At 34.1% G+C, this 21568-nt stretch overlaps 1 protein-coding gene across 1 annotated transcript in view; it reads left to right on the top strand.

Annotated features, from left to right (window-relative positions):
• Syt7 (Synaptotagmin 7) overlaps positions 1-15256 on the top strand; it is a 90932-nt gene extending 75676 nt beyond the window's left edge. The window contains 8 exon segments of the mRNA XM_070307868.1: positions 1524-1535; positions 5553-5739; positions 6246-6386; positions 10313-10460; positions 10831-10940; positions 13041-13209; positions 13432-13644; positions 14130-15256. Coding sequence (XP_070163969.1) covers positions 1524-1535; positions 5553-5739; positions 6246-6386; positions 10313-10460; positions 10831-10940; positions 13041-13209; positions 13432-13644; positions 14130-14230 — 1081 coding nt within the window. The 3' untranslated portion in view covers positions 14231-15256.
• The last annotated feature ends 6312 nt before the right edge of the window (positions 15257-21568 follow it).

Below are 21568 nucleotides of genomic sequence, written 5' to 3'. Positions count from 1 at the left end.
GGAGGGAGGGAGAAAGAGCGAAACACATATTGTCCCGACTGATTTAATATCAAAACTTTCGCGATATCGTACATGAGATCGCATATTATATTCCGTTGTTCATTTATCAGTATATTAGTTCATTTATCTATCTATTTTCGTTGCCGAGTTATTCTGGATTCCTAACATATGCATGCATATATGCGTATACGGAGTGCCGTAATTCCGCAATAATGCAAAGTCAAATGTGGCTATTGAATATCGATAGACATTCCACGGCCGCAGCCGTAAAAGGTACCTTAGGAAGGGAGTGTGTGTTAATGACCTGATACGTAATCGATTGCAAATGTAAACAATGCAAAAGGATGATATATTTGCGATTATATCGCATAGATTCGAATGTCACTGATCTCTCTCTCTCTCTCTCTCTCTACTCGAGAAAGAGAAAGAGAAAAAGGGTGAGCATTTTTCCGAGAAATTTAAATAAGTTTGAAATAGGCGACGTATCTCGGCTAATAATAATGCATACTCATAATGGTGGATTCATTAAAATTCTGCACGCGTCGTTCCCTCTCTCTAAAAAAATAATCGTATCAATAAGCGAACATTGATATAATGATAATGAAATTCAGTCTTCTATTCCCTCCTTCCATCGCGTCGCGGTTATTTATTTATTCGCGAGATTCATGTAGTTTTACGCGTTGCGTACGAAGTTACGCATACGCATCAAACGAACACAAGCTTGAAACGAACTTTATATTCACCCCACTGGTTGAGAAAGGAGTAGTGAAAATAGATTTTATTATAATCGATGTAATTTGTACATCATCGACTATTCTATACAAATCATCGATAAATTAGAGAATAATGCGAGGAATCATTTTACGCCTTGCATTTATGAGAACGGACGAGCCGATATCTATATCGACTTTGATGAAATTATTAGCTATATTTCTCTCTCTATATACAATATAAACCTTCTATATCTATATATGAAACATTCCGCTTTAATAAACGAGAGAGATGGCAATTAACTCTCAACGCACTCCAAGTATTCAAACGTCTTCGTGCTCGGTTTAGCTAGACATTGTGTGAAAGATGTTGTCGCTTCTCTAACTATGTACAATTTACAACTATTGTCTCTCGACAGTATTTGACATTAGTATTTGGCATCACTTCTATACGAGTCCTGAAATAACAATTCAAATTAATTTCACGTTGAAAATCATTCTTAATCGTGTTATAACGCACGCATTTCTTTTTTTCTTCTTTGTATATACGAGGAGATATATATATATATATCTTTTCTCTCTATCTTAATTTAAGATTGGTAAGCCATGTTTTATACGACGTTAATGTTATGTATGTTGTCTCCGAAATATTTTGTGTCGCAATGTTTTTCTCCTTGTCTCTGTCCGAACTTTGTTTCCGAAATCTATCGTTCGTCTAAAGTGTATCTGTGTACGTTTGCACGTTCAGTTAATTAATTAATCACTGATCTCTTTTTCTGTTTCATGCCCCTCGTTTCGATCGGAACCTCGCAGAGCGCAATTAGAGTAAGTATGAACCGTGTGTGCGAGAGTTAAAAATGTGTGCGACACTTAAAGGGATGATCCATTGTTTTATATACTCGGCTCTGCTTTATTTAACTTTTCCTTCTATCTTCTCTTCCGATCTCTCTTCTTAACGGGATACACTGTATATCGATTGTCGCTATCTTGATTGCGTAAGTAGTTGCACCTCGTTCACATTTCTATCACGGTTCTCTCGTTTTGCCCGATGATGACATGAGCATCGATGATCGTGTCACGTCGTTTCTGTTGTTTCTTGTAGCTCCACAAATCTATTTCTCTATCTTTATCGATCTGTCATCTATCTATCTGTCCGCTATTTCGTATTGTGTTTCTTATAATCTGCCATAGAGCGAGAATATATATATATATATATAGAGCTTTCTATTCTCAAAAGTCCAATTCGATCGGCCAGTTATTGGATTTATTATCATTCTTTACCCTTTGGAGCGTTCTATTTTTCTTCGCCTGCATAAATACACGATACATATACACAGATACATTGCTTGCAGTCTAATAGATACGATAAATTTTGTTTATACGGTCAGCAGCTTGTTTAACCACCACCAGCTTCCATAAAATCCAATGTTCGACGTAGATAAGAATTTTCTGTTATTCTTCAAGTTTTTAGTTTGAAATCCATACTTATAATATGGGAACTCGTACAATCCAATAGAAACGTCAAATCGTACGACAGCAGAAAAGAACAATTATATTTCAAATTATTTTTTAAACCTCCCCCTGCCCCCTCCCCCCCTCGCCCCTCTTCCCTCCACTCCCCAAAAAAATGAAAATTATTTCGAATAATCTTGCGAAAATAATTATGATGCGTGAAATTCTATCTGCCGGAAATACCGATTTCTCAGACGATCTTACATTGCGTTTTCGTTTATTCCGCTTAAACGCGGATTCGCGTATCACGCTGTTCACTGCGCAGCAACAAATATACGAACGCATGCCAGCAAATTCTGCCACTATAATAAATACGGCTTTTATCAATATGACAAGAGATGCTTATCTTTTACGTGACAAAAATGCCGGCCCCCTCCCCCCCCCCCCTCCCCTATGATTCTCTTATTTGTTGAACGAACATAAAAGCATCTTGAGCATCTATCTATTGTTACATTTATCCGATTTATCTCTGTACAAACTATGAAACTTGTATATTTTTTATTTTATTTTTTTTTTTAAATAATTTTGATTTATATAGATTGTTGAGATTTTGTTCACCGATTTAAAAAAATTATATTGATATTATAATTAATATTTTTTTTTTTTTTTTTTTTAAATACAAAATAACACCACCTTCTCTTTCTCATGATGTTAAACAAGGTATTGTTATAAATAATAATTTCAATAATTTTTAGGCACAAATCAAAATTGTTATCATGACATTAAACATGAGATATTATTAGAATTAATAATTTTTAGTTAGATGCAAAATAGAACTTGCTATTATATATCTAACTAAAAATTATATGAATATAATGTCTCGTACTCGATGTCATTTTAATCGTAAAATTCAACGACGGTCATAAATGCAGACCGCTGTTGCAGGTGTCTCGTGATGCATCTTTCTATACATCGATAACGGTGCACTCCGCGAGGATTTCTTTCTTATTCTTATTTATGAGTAATGAATAGAAATTCGCAGTAAATAAGGGGACATCGTCTCGAATCCAGTAAAATACTCGCTGTGAGACTTCTCTTTAATCGGATAAAAAATAAAAATAAATTTATACCTTTTTTTCTTTTATGTATATATTGCGCTTACGGGCGAAACATAACGTTTCGTGCTTTTGGCGACGCTGTGATATTATATAAGAACGCGTGTGATCATATTTTTTACGATATCTTATAAATAACGTCGATGTCGAACACATTTAAACATATCGAATGATGTAATAAATTTGCGCATTATTCAAATACATAAATATGAGATTATGAAATAGCAGCCGAACAAATGTAACGCGTGTAAAAAGATTTAATTGGTGCTACATTAATTCGTATTTATATTCGCGAAGATATTATTTGTTCATTATGTTCCTTATATATAAAAAAAAAAAAAAAAAAAAAAAAAAAAAAAAAAAAAAAAATCGATTTATTTAAATGATACACATTAATTTAATTATTTTATCAAAATTTAATTTACTTAAATGATACATATTAATTTGCATAAGTATGTGCCAATAGATTATTCTTCGATATACGTTTATAGAAATGGAATGGAGTATCTCAGAACTCTCTGGTTGATTTGGACTTGACTTTTCTTTAGCGAAAATGTTGAGGAAGATCATTATTTTTTGCAAGTTTCCAATTTTTTCATCCTATATGTATGTTTGTTAATTAAGAGTCTGTTAATTTAAAGTTCTCTCTAATTAATATTCTATTAAAGTAAATTTTATTTGAGATTAACTGGAGAAAATAATTTTATTAACATTTTGACTCCGTAAAATTTAATTTGCGAAGAGCTCTTATTTTTTAATCAGTTTATGATTCGCAATTTATTGATGCTTCGATTTTTTTGCTAAGGAAAAAGTGTCCGCAAATTGACCAAGGAATTGGCCGATGAAATAATTCTAGAATACTTTGTGTGTGTGTGTGTGTGTGTGTGTGTGTGTGCAATCCATTAAAAATATTTTAAAATATTTACAATTCTCTCTCTTTTAGAGAAATGACGGGAAATCAATAAAAATTGTTTTTTTTTCCCCTTAAAACTGGATATTTTTTTTCTATTCAATACGAGAGACGAGAGAGAATTTTATAGTTTTCGTATCAAGCAATCTCAGCTTGCATATGTATCGATTTCTTTCCACGTATGTACGTGCGGTGTATTTATTTTTCTTTCTTGCCACGGCTTTTGTACAATTATGAACGCTCTGCGACTGAATAGTAAACAGCAACTATTAATACAAACTGGAGACATGACATGTATCAGCTTGCGATTAGCAATGTACATGGTAGTTCGCAGTAGATGCGACAAAGAGTAAATTGAGCGATAAGACTTATCTAGATCTTATTGTTATAGAGTTATCGCCTATTGTGCCTCTATGACGTAACGTGACCGAAACGTCGTATCGCTAGGATATACGCCTAGGTTGTTGATAAGCTTGTGCATGAACGGGAACGAGCGAGAGGTACACAATGGCAAATTTCACGTCAATCAGGTATCTCTGTTATAGTGTTGTCACTCGACAACGATGGCAATATTTGTCTCGTTAGACAGAACGTTTTCGCGCCGATTAAGCATTTCGAAAACTGAGATGCAACGAGAAATTGTCGGGTATAAGCAGATTATAAATGTCATTAGAAATATTGTATATGAAATGGAATCGGATATCGAACTGATAATCGCTTGTTACGTTTTACATTTCTCAAAATTTATCGGTTGAAGTATTTATAATATTTGTGAGAATTTTAATAAAATTAGTGTAGTGTAGGAAAAATCTTGAGATTTAACAAAAACATTTGTTTTCGCGGAGAATTTTGTACGAAAATTTGTAAAACTGCCTCTACCGTCCCCTGGAAAAAAATATTTACGTAATATAATATTTCGTAAAATTATCATGAGACTTGCTCTTTCTAGGAATGATAAAATAAAGATGAATATGTGTTTCGCAAAAACTAGAAACTTTTGGTCATCAAATTCTTTAATTACAAATTTTGCGAATATTAATAAGATTTTTGTGATTTCTTTTTTACAATCTTAGTTTGATTTTCTCAAATTGCGATGGAGCGTCTTTGAGGTCGGAAAAATTGCGTAGAACGATTATTTCTTTTCATAGATTCTTTTAGTATTTGATAGTAGTTTTCAATGAGATAATGAAACAAATAAAATATCAAGTTTGTTTTAGCGGCGCGATTTCTCTAGGCGATTCCTACTTCTGTCAAAGGATAACGAGAACGATTGAGCAACTGAGAGATGACCGTAATTCTCGTCGCGAGCGTGAAAATACATAAGAGTAGCGAGTAACGGCGACAAATTTCACGTGTATTTTTCAGGACGACCGGTAGTCCCGCCAGCAAATCCCCGGCAGGTGGTAGCGGTGGACCCACGAGCGGCGGCGGAGCCGCTGGTGGAACGGCGGTTCCAGGTAGCACCAGCAATGCCGGAAGCGCGGAACCCCGTACACCGACCGCCGGACCGCAAAACAAGCAGCTACAGAACGTTAAGGGAGAACACCCCTCGGTAAAAGGCTCTAGATTTTTCGCCGTTGATTAGAGAGAAAAGGAGATAAAATGATGAAATTGACGCATGCCTTCTCGAGAAGTTGTAATTTTAAAAAATCTTATTTATTTATCAGTTTTTCAGTTTTTGCAGATGATAGAGAAGGCTTTAGTTGATTAAAAAATAGATCGTTACTTTTGCCTCGTCGCACAGAATCGGGAAAAATTGACGAATCAAAAGATCGTCATCTCACCCTCTTTTCCCTGATCGAGGGATCATGAATGCAATACATTCTCGAATCTCAAACAGAGACACACGAACAAATATTTAATCCTTCTAGACATCTTTCTTCTTTTGCAATGTAATTCGATGTTAAGAGAAGATTTTTGTATTACAAACTTTAATCTAAGTATTGCACCTAGAAGTGAAACGAAGAGATCCCGAGAGACGTGGTTGTCTTCTTTAAAACGGAAGAGGCAATTGTAACGATCGCGCTGTACGTATGTGTGTGTGTATGTGTGTTGCAGAAAGCGTTTCTACAAAGCAGGTCTATTTCCCTGGTCGACATGTACATCGATAATTCGGAGCCGAGCGAGAATGTCGGCCAGATTCACTTCAGTCTCGAGTATGACTTCCAGAACAGCACGCTTATTCTGCGCATCATACAGGTTGGTATATATCGAAGTTTCCATTGTACACAATTTGATGCGTCAGAACTTACCTCTCCGAAACTTACTCACGAGCCGTTTATTTTGCTATTGAGCCTGTTTGCACGCGTCGGTTGCATACTATCGGAATATTACTACGATCGCACAAGTATAAAGATGATGATGATAATAATAATAAAACAGAAAGGAAGAGAGGATAATATTATGCAGAGGATATCGATTGTATTGGTATGTAAAGTGTAAAGATACATAATCAAAATACATTAAATTAAAATTGAAGACATTTATCATATTAACAGCGTGTTTTGCAATTAATGATACAATTGGGGAAACTAATGATTCTACATGAAAAAATAAGTCGAAAATGGTAAATGAGGTTTTTTTTTTTTTCTTGTACAAGGTTTTGTTTTCGACAAAATAAACTTTGAAAGTTGAAAAATCGATAACACGTTACGTTTTTTTTGAGCTTGAATGACTTCTAACGATGTATATTAATAATTATAATAATTAATTTAATAATTATTGAATTTATTTCAACAGCGATTATTAAAATGTATATATGAATGGATACACAACACGCACACAACTATATAAAAGAAATTAAGTTACACATATACTTTATATATACAAGCTTTCAGTGTAATTTCGATTATCTTAAATTATTTTTATCGAATTGTACTTGCTTTATATTTATATATCAATAGTCATCGTGCGACATAAAAATATGACACCAGAGGATTCTTAAAGGAACGCAGACATGTTTTAAGTTTTTCAAATTTTAAAGTCAAAATTTCCTCACGAGAACAAAAACAAATTATGAAACAAATTTATTCTATATTTTTAACTCTTATTCGTTGATGTAAGATTTTTTTTTTTTTTTTTTTTTTTTTTGTTGTATCTATATATATGTGGACGTGCGTCATAATCGATTTTTGGACGGTCAGGGACCATCCATAAATCGGCGACGAGACACCATTGTGCATCATTGTGAAATGTGGATGTGTTCACGGAATATTCTGCAAAACTGGAACGCCGTACATTACTTTTCTGTTACATAGAGACAAGGACTTTTGAAACTGAAATGCGCTACAGTCGCAGGAAAAATAGCACGTTCGACGCGGCGGGGACTTCTCGTTGTAAACAAACGCATAAATTACGCTTGAACGCTGGATTTTTCGTCTCGCACGATTTAATCCAACGTTAAGTGTAACACACTCGGCCACCCGGTCTACCGTTCTCTTTGCATGACAAGGATTATCGTGCCAAGAGATCTCACGTCAACAATCGGGCACATAGTATAGCATCGTCTCTACCATGTTTGCGCGATTATACTTTACATTGTACGCGGCGATCAAAATTTTGCATTATGTACAATAGTCTTCAATAAGTTCAAGTTTCAAAGTATAATTTCTCGAATCAGTAGAGATATAGAAGAATTGTATTATTATTATTATTATTATTATTATTATATAAAAGTGTAATATATTAATTTTATGATGCTATAGAAGTGAGGATATAACAATACGCAGCGTGTTACTTTCTTTTTTTAGCGAAAAATTATAATGAAATGGCTAAGTATTATCGTACAGTTTATTAAAGAAGCACATGCTAGTGAAAAAAGCATTATTTTTCACTCGATTTGCATCCGACCTCTTTTCCTTGGCGAATTTAATCGCTCCGTCGTTGAATTATTTAATAGAGAACTTTAACGAATATGATGTGTTGTTGTGAGTTGTATTTTATATTTCTGACATTGGTGCATGAAACTATAAAAAGATAATATTAAAGAATATTGATAATACGTGTGTAACGCGAGCTTTCTCACGAGGCCTTTCTTTCTGTTTGGGTAATTCGGGTAACTTGAAATTTTGTTGTAATTTCTTCGCAACAGGCGTGAATTATAAATAGCTCGCAATGTACGTCGTTGAAGGTGGAATCTTCCATGCTGTCGTCCCGAAAAATTTTCACTTTTGCGATTTCCTATGTTTCTTTCGTGTGAAAATTTTATTGGCATTACGGAAAATTCAACCGTATATTCACATCGCATTTATTCGATTTATGTCCAATATCGTTATACGATACAAGCTCGAAAGTGGAAACTTATTTTTGCAAAAATGCATGTGTAACGCACATATGGTACACATATATAGAAATGCATGCATCAGAATGTTATACCTGTAAATTACAGCCACGTTCTCAGCTAAGTTTCATCCGTAAATTTTTTTTGTCAATTTGCAGGATCGACCTTTTCTATTAAACAAAAATTTGATCAAGGAGATTTTATTCCTACACATTTTCTTAATTTTTAATATCAAATAATTTGACAACTATGTATCGTATCAAGATTCTCGTTTAATTAATGTTTATTCAAAATTAATTTGTAAGGATTAATTTGCAAGAAATCATTTATCTTTATTCAATGCTTAAAATATAAAGAAAAGGAAATTTTTTTTTTTAAACCTTCGTACAGTCTTCGTATTTTAAATGAGCAACGTCGTTCATCTCGGCGAGTTTGACTCGTCATAATGACATTACGAAGTTGGGGGAGACGGCCTCTGACAGGCGAATGAAAAATGATCGTTCGTCTTGCGATACGAAGATACCTCCAAGGTCGAGAGGCTTTCAAACGACTAGACTTGAATGACTTTTACGGAAAGTTGGGAAGAGCAGCATCTTTGAAACGAAACTCTTTTATAGTTTCGCGAAAAACACACGGGCGGCTATCGAGGTTGTTACGAGCCGCGTTCTTATTGATTGCCCCACGTCCGTGTACCTCCCATTAACACAGCATCTATTATGTCGCGCGCACACAAGAAAATCGCTTACAATCTGTTGAGGACGACGCTAGTTATATCGCACACAAGTACAAAGCCTGTTTCGCTGTTACACAATTATTGAATTCTCTTATCTATAGACTGGAAGGACCATCGATAACTTTGTAAGACGTTCGCGCGATGGAGACAAAGACATTCGATAGAATTCGATGCATCGATTGCCCGTTATTTAGATTAGCGAAATCATTGAATATTCTTTCGGTAGCAGATTCTCTGACTCTAATTTAAGTCAATTTTTCTTTAGCAAACATATCGAGGGAAATCATGATTTTGTGCAAGTTACCTTTTTCTTTTTATATATGTATGTTTTATATATTCTATGTGTTTAACTACAACTTAAAATTTTAATAAATTAAATTCAAAAATTCTGAAATTAATTGAAGAATATAATTTTGTTCAATTTTTGTCTCTACAATGTTCAGTTTGCGAAAAGATTGTCTCTTTTAATGTTTATGACTTGAAGATCATTGATACCTCATTTGACATTTACGTTAAGTAAAAATTATCTTTAAATTGACCAGATAATCTGCCACAAAAAGGACATCTGGTGGTTTTACACATTCTACATAGTGTTATAAACGAAACATACATAATAGTTATTTACAGATATATGTAGATATTACAGAACGAGGTCGAATTGTGATAGTGGCATTTTTTATCTCTATGCGAGATATAGAGATTATCTCGGAAACAGTTAAGTTGCGTACTCATGTTAATTAAATCTTTTTTATTTTAAAATCTTACGATTGATGTCACTTAGAATGACACTTGCAAATGTCATTATATTCCATTCTTTTTTAAAGAAGATATATTGTCTCTTCTTTTCGTACTCGAAAAATTTCGCAGGCGCTTAGCATTATACCAATGAGAAATCTGGTCTTGTTTGTAAGATTATACAGGAGCATTATGCGTAAAGATTATGCAAAGACTTACATCGAACCTCGCTTTTCGTATAAAGAAGCGTCTACTTTAAAGGTACATCAAATCTACATACCATACATATCTCGCGAAAGCTTCGGAAGAACGTCGTCGAGAGCTTCTCGACGTTCATTAAAATTTCTATTTATCTCTATATATCCGATTGTGTTTCAGGGTAAAGATCTGCCGGCGAAGGACTTGTCAGGTACTTCCGATCCGTATGTCCGTGTGACGTTACTACCGGACAAGAAACACCGACTCGAGACAAAAATCAAAAGACGCACGTTGAACCCGAGATGGAACGAGACCTTTTATTTCGAAGGTGAGCGCACGTGTGTTCGACAATGCTTCTTTTATTAATCCACTTTTTTCTGGAAGTGATTTTTATGAAACGCGGCGACAAAAAGTTAGACGACATTGTCTAAGAATTGCAGCGAAATAGCATAGCGGCTGAGAAAATTCAGTATGTTTCATTTTTTTTTTACGTAAATTAGTAGAGTTATGTTGAAATATATTTTTAAAAATAAAAAATACGATAAATTGTCAGTTATATCTCCATTATCATGTTGATGCAAAAAACAAATTGCTAAAATTGTAAGAACGCGCGTAAAATTAAATTAGGTTTGGTAAATGGGATTATACCATATGGTAATTTAATAAAGCCTACGCTTTACGCATTTATGTCTCGATAGGTTTCCCCATACAGAAGCTGCAGAGCAGAGTACTACATCTGCATGTCTTCGACTACGATCGATTCTCGAGGGACGACTCCATAGGGGAAATGTTTCTGCCGCTTTGCCAGGTAATTTGCCGAGAGGCGTCCTCCTCCTTCTCGTTACCGCTCTTGCAATTTGCGCGGTTCAATTATTACACGCGGCTTAAAGGATTCGCGTGACAGGATACGCAGAGAATCTGACGTGTTGCGCGTCGCACGTCTCTGTTGCCTTACATCTGTCCCGGAATCGGATCCGCAGATTCTTATCCCGTAATTATCATCCGTCTGTCGCAAATGGAATTACCATCTAACGGATGAACCACGCAAATTGATTGATCATTTCGGAGAAATCACGACGAAATAGAGAGAGAGAGAGAGAGGCAGGAAGATTCGACAAGAATGCGCTTCATGAATTTATTAAAATAATTATTTTGTTTTGAAATAAAGTTGGATTATAAATATATTTGCAATGACATTTTTTTTATATACAAGATATCCCGTGATACAACCGGAAAAGCAATAATTTTAAAATGAAGTTTATAAAAATATTTATTCTACAATTTCGACATTTTTTCATTAAAAAACTTATTTTTTCTCGATTACACCATTAGAGTCATGAAACATTCCGTTATTAAACAAGAAATATTTTATCAGTGCAACAATATCTTTTTTATTTCAATATTTTTTATATGTCATGTTATAAAAAAACTACCCTTAAAACTTATTGTTTGAAGGCAAGATAATCATGACTTTAAATTGAGATATACTAATACAGATATAAATTATATAAGAGAAAGATCTTTTTTTATAAACTTACGGAGAGATTATTTTTTAATATGCGATCGCTTATTAAACAGAAAAATTTTATGAATAATTAAAGAAGTAAAGTCGATTGAGTTTCTGCCAGTTATTTTTTATTCGAGAGGGAGTACGAATGAATGAGTTTCAATTCACTAATCCGGCGGTGCCGGTGGACCATTTAGCAGCATAAAATTCCAATCTGCGATATCAATATTACCGAGAAGAAACAAATTATAATTTGCACGCGGGAGATATGCGCGTGTCATGATTCTACGCACATATTCATTTCCCAGGAGCAATACCTACATTTACATCGAAGATCAGACATTTCGTGCATTTTCGTAACACATATATATATATATATAAAAAAATTAATTAAAAAATGCTTTTTTTTTATATTAACGTTATCATAAAACGTATTAATAATATTATATAAATTAAGTTATATAAATATATAATATAGTTATATAAAAATTGTGTGCTTTGTAAATATATAAAAATTATATATGTCATAAGCATATAAATATATTATATATACTATAAAATATATTATATTACATATAAGTTAATAATATAGTGAAAACGCACGCGAGACATTAATGATATTATTTATGCGAGTAAAATTTAATTCGCTAATCATGCTGGCAGAGCACTTAGCAACGTAACTCCGGTCTTGTATCAATATTATTATTGCGGAAAGACGAGACACTAATAATATGATATGCATGTATGCTCTAATAAGAGTAATAATAACTATAATTAAATACATTGTAATCATATAAAGATTTTTTTTTTTTTTTTTTTTTTTTTTTTTTTGAGGGGGGGAAACATGTGCTTTAACAGTGAATTGAGTTGCTCAAATTGGACATATTCGCGCGATTCGAGATGTCTTTATAAACTTTGTATTTATAATTCGCAGAGTACGATAGCAATTAATTATTAAATGTATTCCATTTCATGTGACCGCTTGGAATAGAACATGTATAATTAGTACACGTTCGCCGCATACTCTAATAAGGGGCAAACGTGACGAAGGTAATAATGATAACGTGGCGAACGTTACCTTCCCCTCTAAGAGACGATGTATAATTTTTCATAAGGATATGTAAACACGCAGACACACATAAGCAGGCACGCACGCGAAAACTCTTGGTTCTGTCTTCATTTTATTATTCCTCCATTACCGTCGTGAAAAATCATGCATTTTCTAATCATAGAATTAATAATTTATAGAAAATAATTAATATAGATATTAGAAAGATAATCTTTCTTTCCTTTTGAAAAGACTTTGATTCGGTATAAGTAAACTGAAAATTCTACAAGATAGATCAGTAATGATACCGAAAACACAACAGTTATCGGCAATATTTCGCGGATTTGTCGTAGGTCGATTTATCGGAGAAACCGTCGTTTTGGAAGGCCCTTAAACCACCGGCTAAGGATAAATGCGGAGAACTTCTGTGCTCGCTGTGCTATCATCCGAGTAATTCCATATTGACGTTGACTCTCTTGAAGGCGAGGAATCTTAAAGCTAAAGATATAAACGGGAAATCAGGTAACATTACATTGTTCGTACGTCGTTCTGTATCATCTAAATCTCTTCTTCGAAAAATTGTACTTTTTTCTTTTAAGAAATTTAAATACGACTTATATATATATATATTGTAAATATAACTAAACATATTTTTTCCAAAAAAATATGCGATATTCCGTTTCTCATTATCTCATGTTGAAGACTAATTCGCGGATGCGATTAATTAATATTTGCAATTTCCAGATCCGTATGTCAAAGTATGGCTGCAGTTTGGTGACAAAAGGATCGAGAAACGCAAGACTCCGATCTTCAAATGCACCTTGAATCCAGTATTCAACGAGGTATTCTCCTTCAATGTACCATGGGAGAAGATTAGAGAATGCTCTTTGGATGTGATGGTGATGGATTTCGACAACATTGGACGAAACGAATTGATCGGCCGGATTCAACTCGCAGGTATCTTGAACTTTTTTCGATAATAAGCGTGTTTTATATTAGATAATTCGTACTACATCTCTATATATCTAATGATATTTGTATTTCATATGGAGAAATGATAGCGAAAGAGACATAAATTTCTTAAAGAGATATATATATTTTTTTATATTAAATATTATTAATAAGAATATATTTGGAATATATCTATTTATTATCTGTTGTATTATTCAGTAATTTGAAAGAAATCTTGAATATCCAAATTATGTAGTTTATTTCTGCAAATATTATTTATTAAGCTTACGTTATATACGTCTGGACTGCCCAAAATTTCAACGTTTGTAATTTGTCGATGATTAAAAGAAATTTGAAATCTTTTTTTCAACCAAAATAAACTAGCGTTTTTTTCCGTTCTTCGATCAAACATCGAGACATCGTAGAAACAGATAGCGACGGGAAATTGGAATCCGGTGTTCAGTGTATTCATTTCGTAAATTCCTTTGCAGGAAAAAACGGAAGCGGCGCGAGTGAAACGAAGCATTGGCAGGATATGATCACAAAACCGAGACAGACCATCGTGCAATGGCATCGTTTGAAGCCCGAGTAAAGGAGACGAGGTTTACCTTGATCGACGATAAATGATATTCTAGTCGAGCGAGTCCCTTCCTCCAATATTCTTTCCCATGTACATCGCGCTCGTCAAAGTTACGTTAACCAGGCGACCTTTTCCTTTGCTCGATAATCCCCGTGTAACCGATATTTTCTCTCCCTCCCTGTATCATTCAACGAGACTGTACTGGATGTATTCCCCCCGGCATCGCACTTATTGTTAGGGCACTTAGCGGACGCTGGTCGTCGAGCAGCCGTGCCGATCGAATAGCGTTAATCGCGATTAAAACGGAAGGCATTTTCAAAGGCGTTATTGTTCGTTGTTGCGCGTCATCGTGCTAACGAGCGATAACAACAAAAATTGTCTTATCGTTGATAAAACGATGAACCTTCAAGGGTTTCGGCGCGAGACGGAATGTTCTAAACGCATCGTTCGATACCGTCAAGATAAGCCCCGCTTTCTCGAATTTCTTGAAGAAAATTATTAGTCGATGGCGGCGATGGCGGCGCATTAAGAAGAGCAAGAGAGTATCACAGCTACGAACGAAACTCGGTCTTCCGCCGTAGCGAAATCGGGCAGCTTTTTACGTCGACGTCGCTCTTTTTATTTTCATCGTTTCCTCTGCTCTTTCCCTCCTCTCCTTTTATATTCACCTCGTCGCCGCCCGGTGCGGTTCAATGACTACGAAAAATTTTGCTGTGAATACCTAATCTTAGTTATTTGCTCGAGAACGAGCTTCAATCCGGCGGATGTTTAAATCTTTAGACGTTGTTTAAGCATCTTTCACAGACGTCTCTTTACGGGCTTTTGTATTATATGTTTGCGTCTGCGCGCTCTTGCGGCGAGATTATATCAGAGACTCGTGCAGACTCTAAAATTAAAGGGGCAAGTAAGAGAGCAAAGAGATACGTCGATATCCTACGAAGGTGAAACGTTAGTTTTATGGGTGAACTATATAGCGTTATTCTAGCACACGTGATATCAAGTTAGTGATGTGCAGTTTTTGGTGAGATTCGTTTACGGATGGAGTATAATATTGGATTTGTATAATATTAAATCTTAAATCACACTGTGATCATTAATTCAAGATTAAAGGCGATAAAATCGTGCAACGATACCTATTGCCTTCTTTTACTTGCCTCTTAAACCGTCTAGTTAAAGAATATTTTTTCGCGCCAAGAAAGCGGAACCTGAAATAGCAAAGTTTTGATGAGCTTTCCGAAACGACGAGTACCATTTCAGCATGATAGCGATATGTTATAAATCTGCACACACATTCATAATATTTATATTTACGATAAACGTTATTATACGCATTTTTAGAATTACATGACCAGGATATACCGATACGAGAGACACGCGTGCGTTTGCATCTCTGTTATATTTGTAAAATTCATCCTTTTCGGGATCTCTCCGTGATTAAAAATCCCGGCAAGATAAGAAATGTTACGACAAACAAATATATACACGCGTACATATTTACATCTTTTGCAAATATAATCTACTTTTTCTATTTTTTCATTCACTTTTCCTTTTTTCTTTTGAAAATTTTATCTATAGAAAATTTCCCGAAAATCTCTGATATATTTTTAGACACGACCGATTAAATTTTGTAAAAAAGATTGAAGAAGGTTTAGAATTATTCTCTATTCTTTCTATTATTTCAAATATATACAAAGCAGTTCTAAATTCTTCAGATTTTATCATCGATTACATCGATTTGCCTATAAATGCAAAAATTTGGAGAAATTTAAAAACATTTTTTGTATTCTATTTTGTTATATATATATATATATATATATATATATAATATTATATATTTTTATATATATATTGGTCGTAACTAAAAATATGTCGAAGTAAGTAAGTTCTGCAAATGTATCCAGATTTACGTCAAATGTGGACTTTTAGAATTACTTTTGCCAACAAAGTTTTGAAACTGAACCCGTCGAAACAATCTTGTTTACCGTTGCGTACAAACGATTTGGTAGATTATCTCTAATTTTTTTACTTAACCTTGCTCTCGCAAATATTCTGGCTTTACTCTCCGATATAATCTTTTTTTCTTATTTTTACTAAATAGAATATATGATTAGTACGATAATATTGGTTTTGATGCAAGCAACGTATCGGTAGAATTATTAAAATAGCGTCAACTTCTTCACTGAGAAGTCGAACGTTGGTCAAACGAAGAGAGTACAGAATATTGTAGTAGTTTCCAACGTTGATATTTTTATGACGTAGAAGACGCCGCTTCGAAGCTGCGAGGAAAAATGGGCGAGACAAATATAAATTGTAACGTAAAATTGTTATCACATACATACAAACATACATATACTACAAAACACACATCAGAGCGTGTCCCTCCCCGTGGGCAAACACACTTCAAGATAATCCCTAGAAGACAAGCGATGTTCTTGTAGGGATGGGCAATAATTAGTGAATAACCAGTCGTTTTAACCATAAGAATACAAGCGATAATTAAAATTGTGAAGATCTTGCGAACAGCTCAAAAAGACTTTTAAAGTTAATATATGAAAAAAAATATTTGAGAAAGATAAATAAAATAATGAGAATCCAAAAAGATTCGATAACATCTGGAAAAGATATTCAAGAGAGGAATAAAATAAACGCATAAAAAAGCTGAATGCTCGTAGTTTGCGCAAGTGCTTCATTTTATACAAATCTTAAATTTTTATTCTCAGGGCAGAAACGATAGCTAAATATAGCAATTGAACATAATTGGCATGCATACCGTTAGAATCAACGAGGTTGCTATCGAGACTCTACTCGACGTGACTCCGCTGCATTTTGTTTAGCGTATAGTTTAATCAATGTCGATCTCTCGCGCGATCAGTGTTGACGTACAAGTGTTAGAATAGTAAAAAAAACAGTACTTTATTAACGACTGGTTAACGAAAAATGAATAATTAGTTGTCGAGACGATTGATTAGTTTCGCCCGTCCCTACTCTGTTGTTAGTTACGCTTGGCTAGCATTGATCGCGATTACCGAAGTATAATAATATTATACAAATTTCTTTATAGCATGACTTTCAATTATTAACTAAAGCCCGGTAAAAAAAGGGAAAGAGATATTTTTGACGGCACTTTTGTATCGATAAAGAATCAGGGCTTTATTTACGGGATTACTTGCTCTAAAAAGAGCGCTATCGGTGCATCTTACGCATCAAGAAAGGAAAAAAAAAACGATAATGTTACGTTATACCCGATAGTCTGCTGTTGTTAACAATAATATAGAGACACACGAGATAAATTCATTTGCGAATTTGCTCGGTACATTCCGGAAAGTGTACGCCGTTGATGTAAAAAAAAAGATGAAAAGAAAAACAGAAAAAGAAAGGACGAACAATCTATGTTAGATTAAAAAAAAAAAAAAAAAAAATTTAACGTTAAGCGTCATTCGCATCTGGAAAGTTTCTCAATGGAAAATATCTATATCGTTAACAAAGTTACCGGATAATAACCGAGAAGACGCTAAATGTAAGATAAGATAAGAAGATTCAACTATATACTCTCTTAAATCACTTCGAAAGCAAGTGGTACGAGATTCTACGATTCCACTAGAGAAGATTTGATGCATCTCATACATTCGCCCGCTCAATTATACTGTTCTAATCGTTAGCTTTTCCAAATTACAATCGCAATAATGATGATAATAATAAAAATAAAAATAATAAAGCATTTTTAAACGTATGTAGAGGGACGAGTTTAATTCTCGAGCATACGAATTTATCGCAGCGACATGTGTATGTATGAAAAAAAAATTTTTAATAAGGAAGTTTTCTTTCCCTTCGAGAAACTTTCCAAACGCGTTTGCCGCTCTTGGTGACGTTTCCTCGCGTACGAACGAGATATATCGCAATAGCGGAGTATCACGAGATCGCGATCAATTTGACAGCACAGTTTTTCTTTCTCGAATGTACGTTCGGCGTGACGAAACAGGAATATCGTTATTACTTATACCTTATACCCATCTGCCTATCCATCTATATACTCCCCCCCCCCCCTCTTCCAATCCCCTTTCCCATCCCTCCTTCCCCGCCTTCCTTTTGCAATCGCGACAAATACATCCCGGAAATATTTTTACATTTAAGCGTTACATATTTGGGTCGAAAGTGTTACCGATTTTTCGTAATTACAATAGCCTTCTAGCGCGTACGCGCAGAAAAGAAGAGATACTGTAGAAATTAGTGAAACACGGAGAGCGAATATAAAAAAAAGTTTATATATATATATATATATATATATATAAATTTGTGCGAGTAAATGGTTATATTGGTATATATATTAATTATACGGAAGTATATTGAGTAGCACAAAAGATTAGATTAATATTTGTATGTCGTAGTCTGTATACATTGTATATAAGAGTATTTCCCGGTTTACGTATCACGTTAAAACGATGATATTTACAAAAACACATGAGTGCTTGCAAAAACAAGTTTGTTATCGCGAAATTTTAATGCACGAGCTCACTTCTCTCCCTTTTACCTTCAAAAAATACCGTTGTTCCCGTCGAAGAGAGAAACAGGCACGATCCTCTATCTCTCTTTTTCTCTTTTTTTCCGATTGTGTTGTTGTTAGTTATTTTTTTTTGTTTTTTGTTTTTCTTCATTATTCTGTTAGGAGAGATTTTAATAGCGATCGAGATACGCGCGAAATCCATTGTGTCTTTTTTGTTATTCCTATCTTTATATCTTTTTGAATAATTTTACCTTCTCGAACGCGATTACAATACATTCGAGATCAATTTTAGTTTGCTGTAACGATACGGCCGCTCCTCTATCGTTTATTCACTAAAACAGCGATTCTGGCTTTTAGAAAAGCTGATTATTACAATGCAAAAATATATAACACAAGGTGCCAAAAATGAACATAGAATACGTAAGATCACTTCTTCGCGCGAACGATCACGTTATACGAATCGTGTATACGTATTGTAACGAAGACACAAGAGAGAGATAATTAAGATACGTGCAATTTGATTAAGAGGAATTAGGCGTGTATCTCCATTCTAATCCTTTGTATGGGAATAATCCAAGATGTACAGAATATTCGCGATGTCTCATATTCTTCAAATTGCTTTGTAATTTTTTTCTGCTTCGTTGTTTGCTGCTCTTCGTTCAAATTTTTTTTATCGTATATTTTAATGCAAATATTTGAAAATCTGCTCGAGTTTTCTACGGAGTATATTCGATAAACGATTCGATTAATCGACGAAAAATCATAATCTGTAAATTGAAAGTCAAATCTGAGTACTTTGAAATGAAATCAATATATTAGTATTTATTATATGTTTGTCATTTAATCGCTTAATCTCTCGTTCGAGTAACTTTGCAGGTAGCAAAAATAGTTATCTTGATGTAATTTGATGTCAAAATTATTATTTTTACTATCTGGATTATTGATATAAATAAGTTTGCCGCGTTAACAATTATTGTGTAAAATTCGACCGTTCCATGGGGACCACAATCGTTGCTACAACGTCGCGAAACATCAGATGATTTGTCGAGATTTGTCAACTAGCGAAAGAATACTGGTCCTGCTCTCTACGTCTCTCAAATAATGTAGATCTCGATTTGTTTCTCTTCTTAAGCTTTTCGCACACAGAGAGAACTTAATAATACTTTCTGCGATGATTCATTCTCCATTCGATGTCTCGATAGCGTGTCATATCTTTTTGACAGTCTCTCATTGTTACATTTTTTTGTTTCTTTCTTCATTCTTTGTCGCGTTCGATCCCATCCTCTTTACGTTACTATGGTTTTAACGTTTGTTATAGACTAGGTTGAACGTGTAATGTCTAAGTACTTAGTCCTAAAGCGAAATGTCATGTGTGTTAGGCGTACTGTAATCCGTATCGTGATACATATATGTCGAAGTAGTAGTCATAGTATAAATTAGTTGAGGATAAGCCGAAGGAGGAGATTGAAAGAGTAAATCAGCGAAACGATTGCCGGCATGTGTGACCGGTTCGCGGGATACACATTATATAGTTTTAAGTACTTAACGGTGAGAAAAAAAAAAGAGGAAAGAACGGAGAGAAGTATCGCTAGCGAAATAGTGTATGCTCGATAGTCCGATATGGAAAGTGTGACGTGGGCCTTATATCATGGATTACCTCAATTGTAAGCAGCTTAAAAAAAAAAAAAGAAAGAAACGCAGTTTTTTTCGTGCACTTGAAACCGATGTCGAAACCGATCTCGAGGCGAGAGAAATGTATCGTGTGATTCGTACTAGATAATAAAAATAAAGGAGCCATTCTACCTTCCGATAGTAGTTCGCTGTTGCACGACCTACTGCTTTATCATGCCAATCGAGACCGGAAATCAGGGATCTCGTTCTCTCGTTTTTTGCACTCGGCAAATTTTTCTATTGTTCATTACACATCCATTTCGGTGCTTTATTAGGACGAAGAGGGAGGAAGAAATGAAGAAATTCTTGGCGCTATATATTTTTACTTATCGAATAAAAGAGTTTATATTAAAATAGAGTCGACATGAAGAACTAATCAAAACATATGTGTTCTAATAAACTCTTTAAAGTTTTGGTTCGCGAAAGTCTTTTAGATAATCTTTTACAACTAATTAAAGGGTTGAAATTCTTACATTGTGTTCGAATCTAATAAATTGAATGACGAGAGAGCAGTTAAATTCTGGGCTATTGAAACAGTTCATCGAGTGCAAAATATTAAAATGCCGCTTGATAGAAGATACATTTTTAAAAGCTCGTAATGTGCTTAAGCAAAGAATGGCTGTTTATAATCATCCAGAGCGATATCAGAGGAGAAAAGAAGTGCTCATCCATTAAATGAAACTTCTCGTAGCTTTATATTATACATTGGACTTTTGCCATTTTTGTCTAATTTTCTGGATGTGAAACATTCTCGAATTATATTTCTGTGTTTCAAAAATGTTTTTTTTTTTTTAAGATAAAAATAGATCTTAATCACTCATCATAAAAGCCTTTATATTAAAAAGAAATAAATAGTGAAATGATAAATAAAAGATTTCGTATATATTTCAGAAGCCGGATTCATTAATTCTCTTTTGAACAATTAATGAATTATTCTTTCGTCCGATAATCAAATTTGATTATCTTTTGAGGCATTAGTACGCAAATTCAGTAGAACTCGGTTTTATCTTTATCCATGATTTTTTTCTAAAAGTGACTAAAGTAGCGAGCAAAACACATTTAATTAAGTTCCCCAAAAAGTTTAGAGAGTCGTATATGATTGTGCTAATTACTTGCTAATTATAATCCAAGTATCAATTGAGAACATATCCGTGTTATTTTAAAAATGTTAATTTACA

Source organism: Polyergus mexicanus, unplaced genomic scaffold, assembly GCF_030449975.1.
Source record: "Polyergus mexicanus isolate NDT 795.1 unplaced genomic scaffold, iyPolMexi1.0 SCAF_15, whole genome shotgun sequence".
Classification (NCBI taxonomy): Eukaryota; Metazoa; Arthropoda; class Insecta; order Hymenoptera; family Formicidae; genus Polyergus; species Polyergus mexicanus.
The sequence above is the reverse complement of the archived record's forward strand: the minus strand, read 5'-3'. Positions and strand labels throughout refer to the sequence as shown.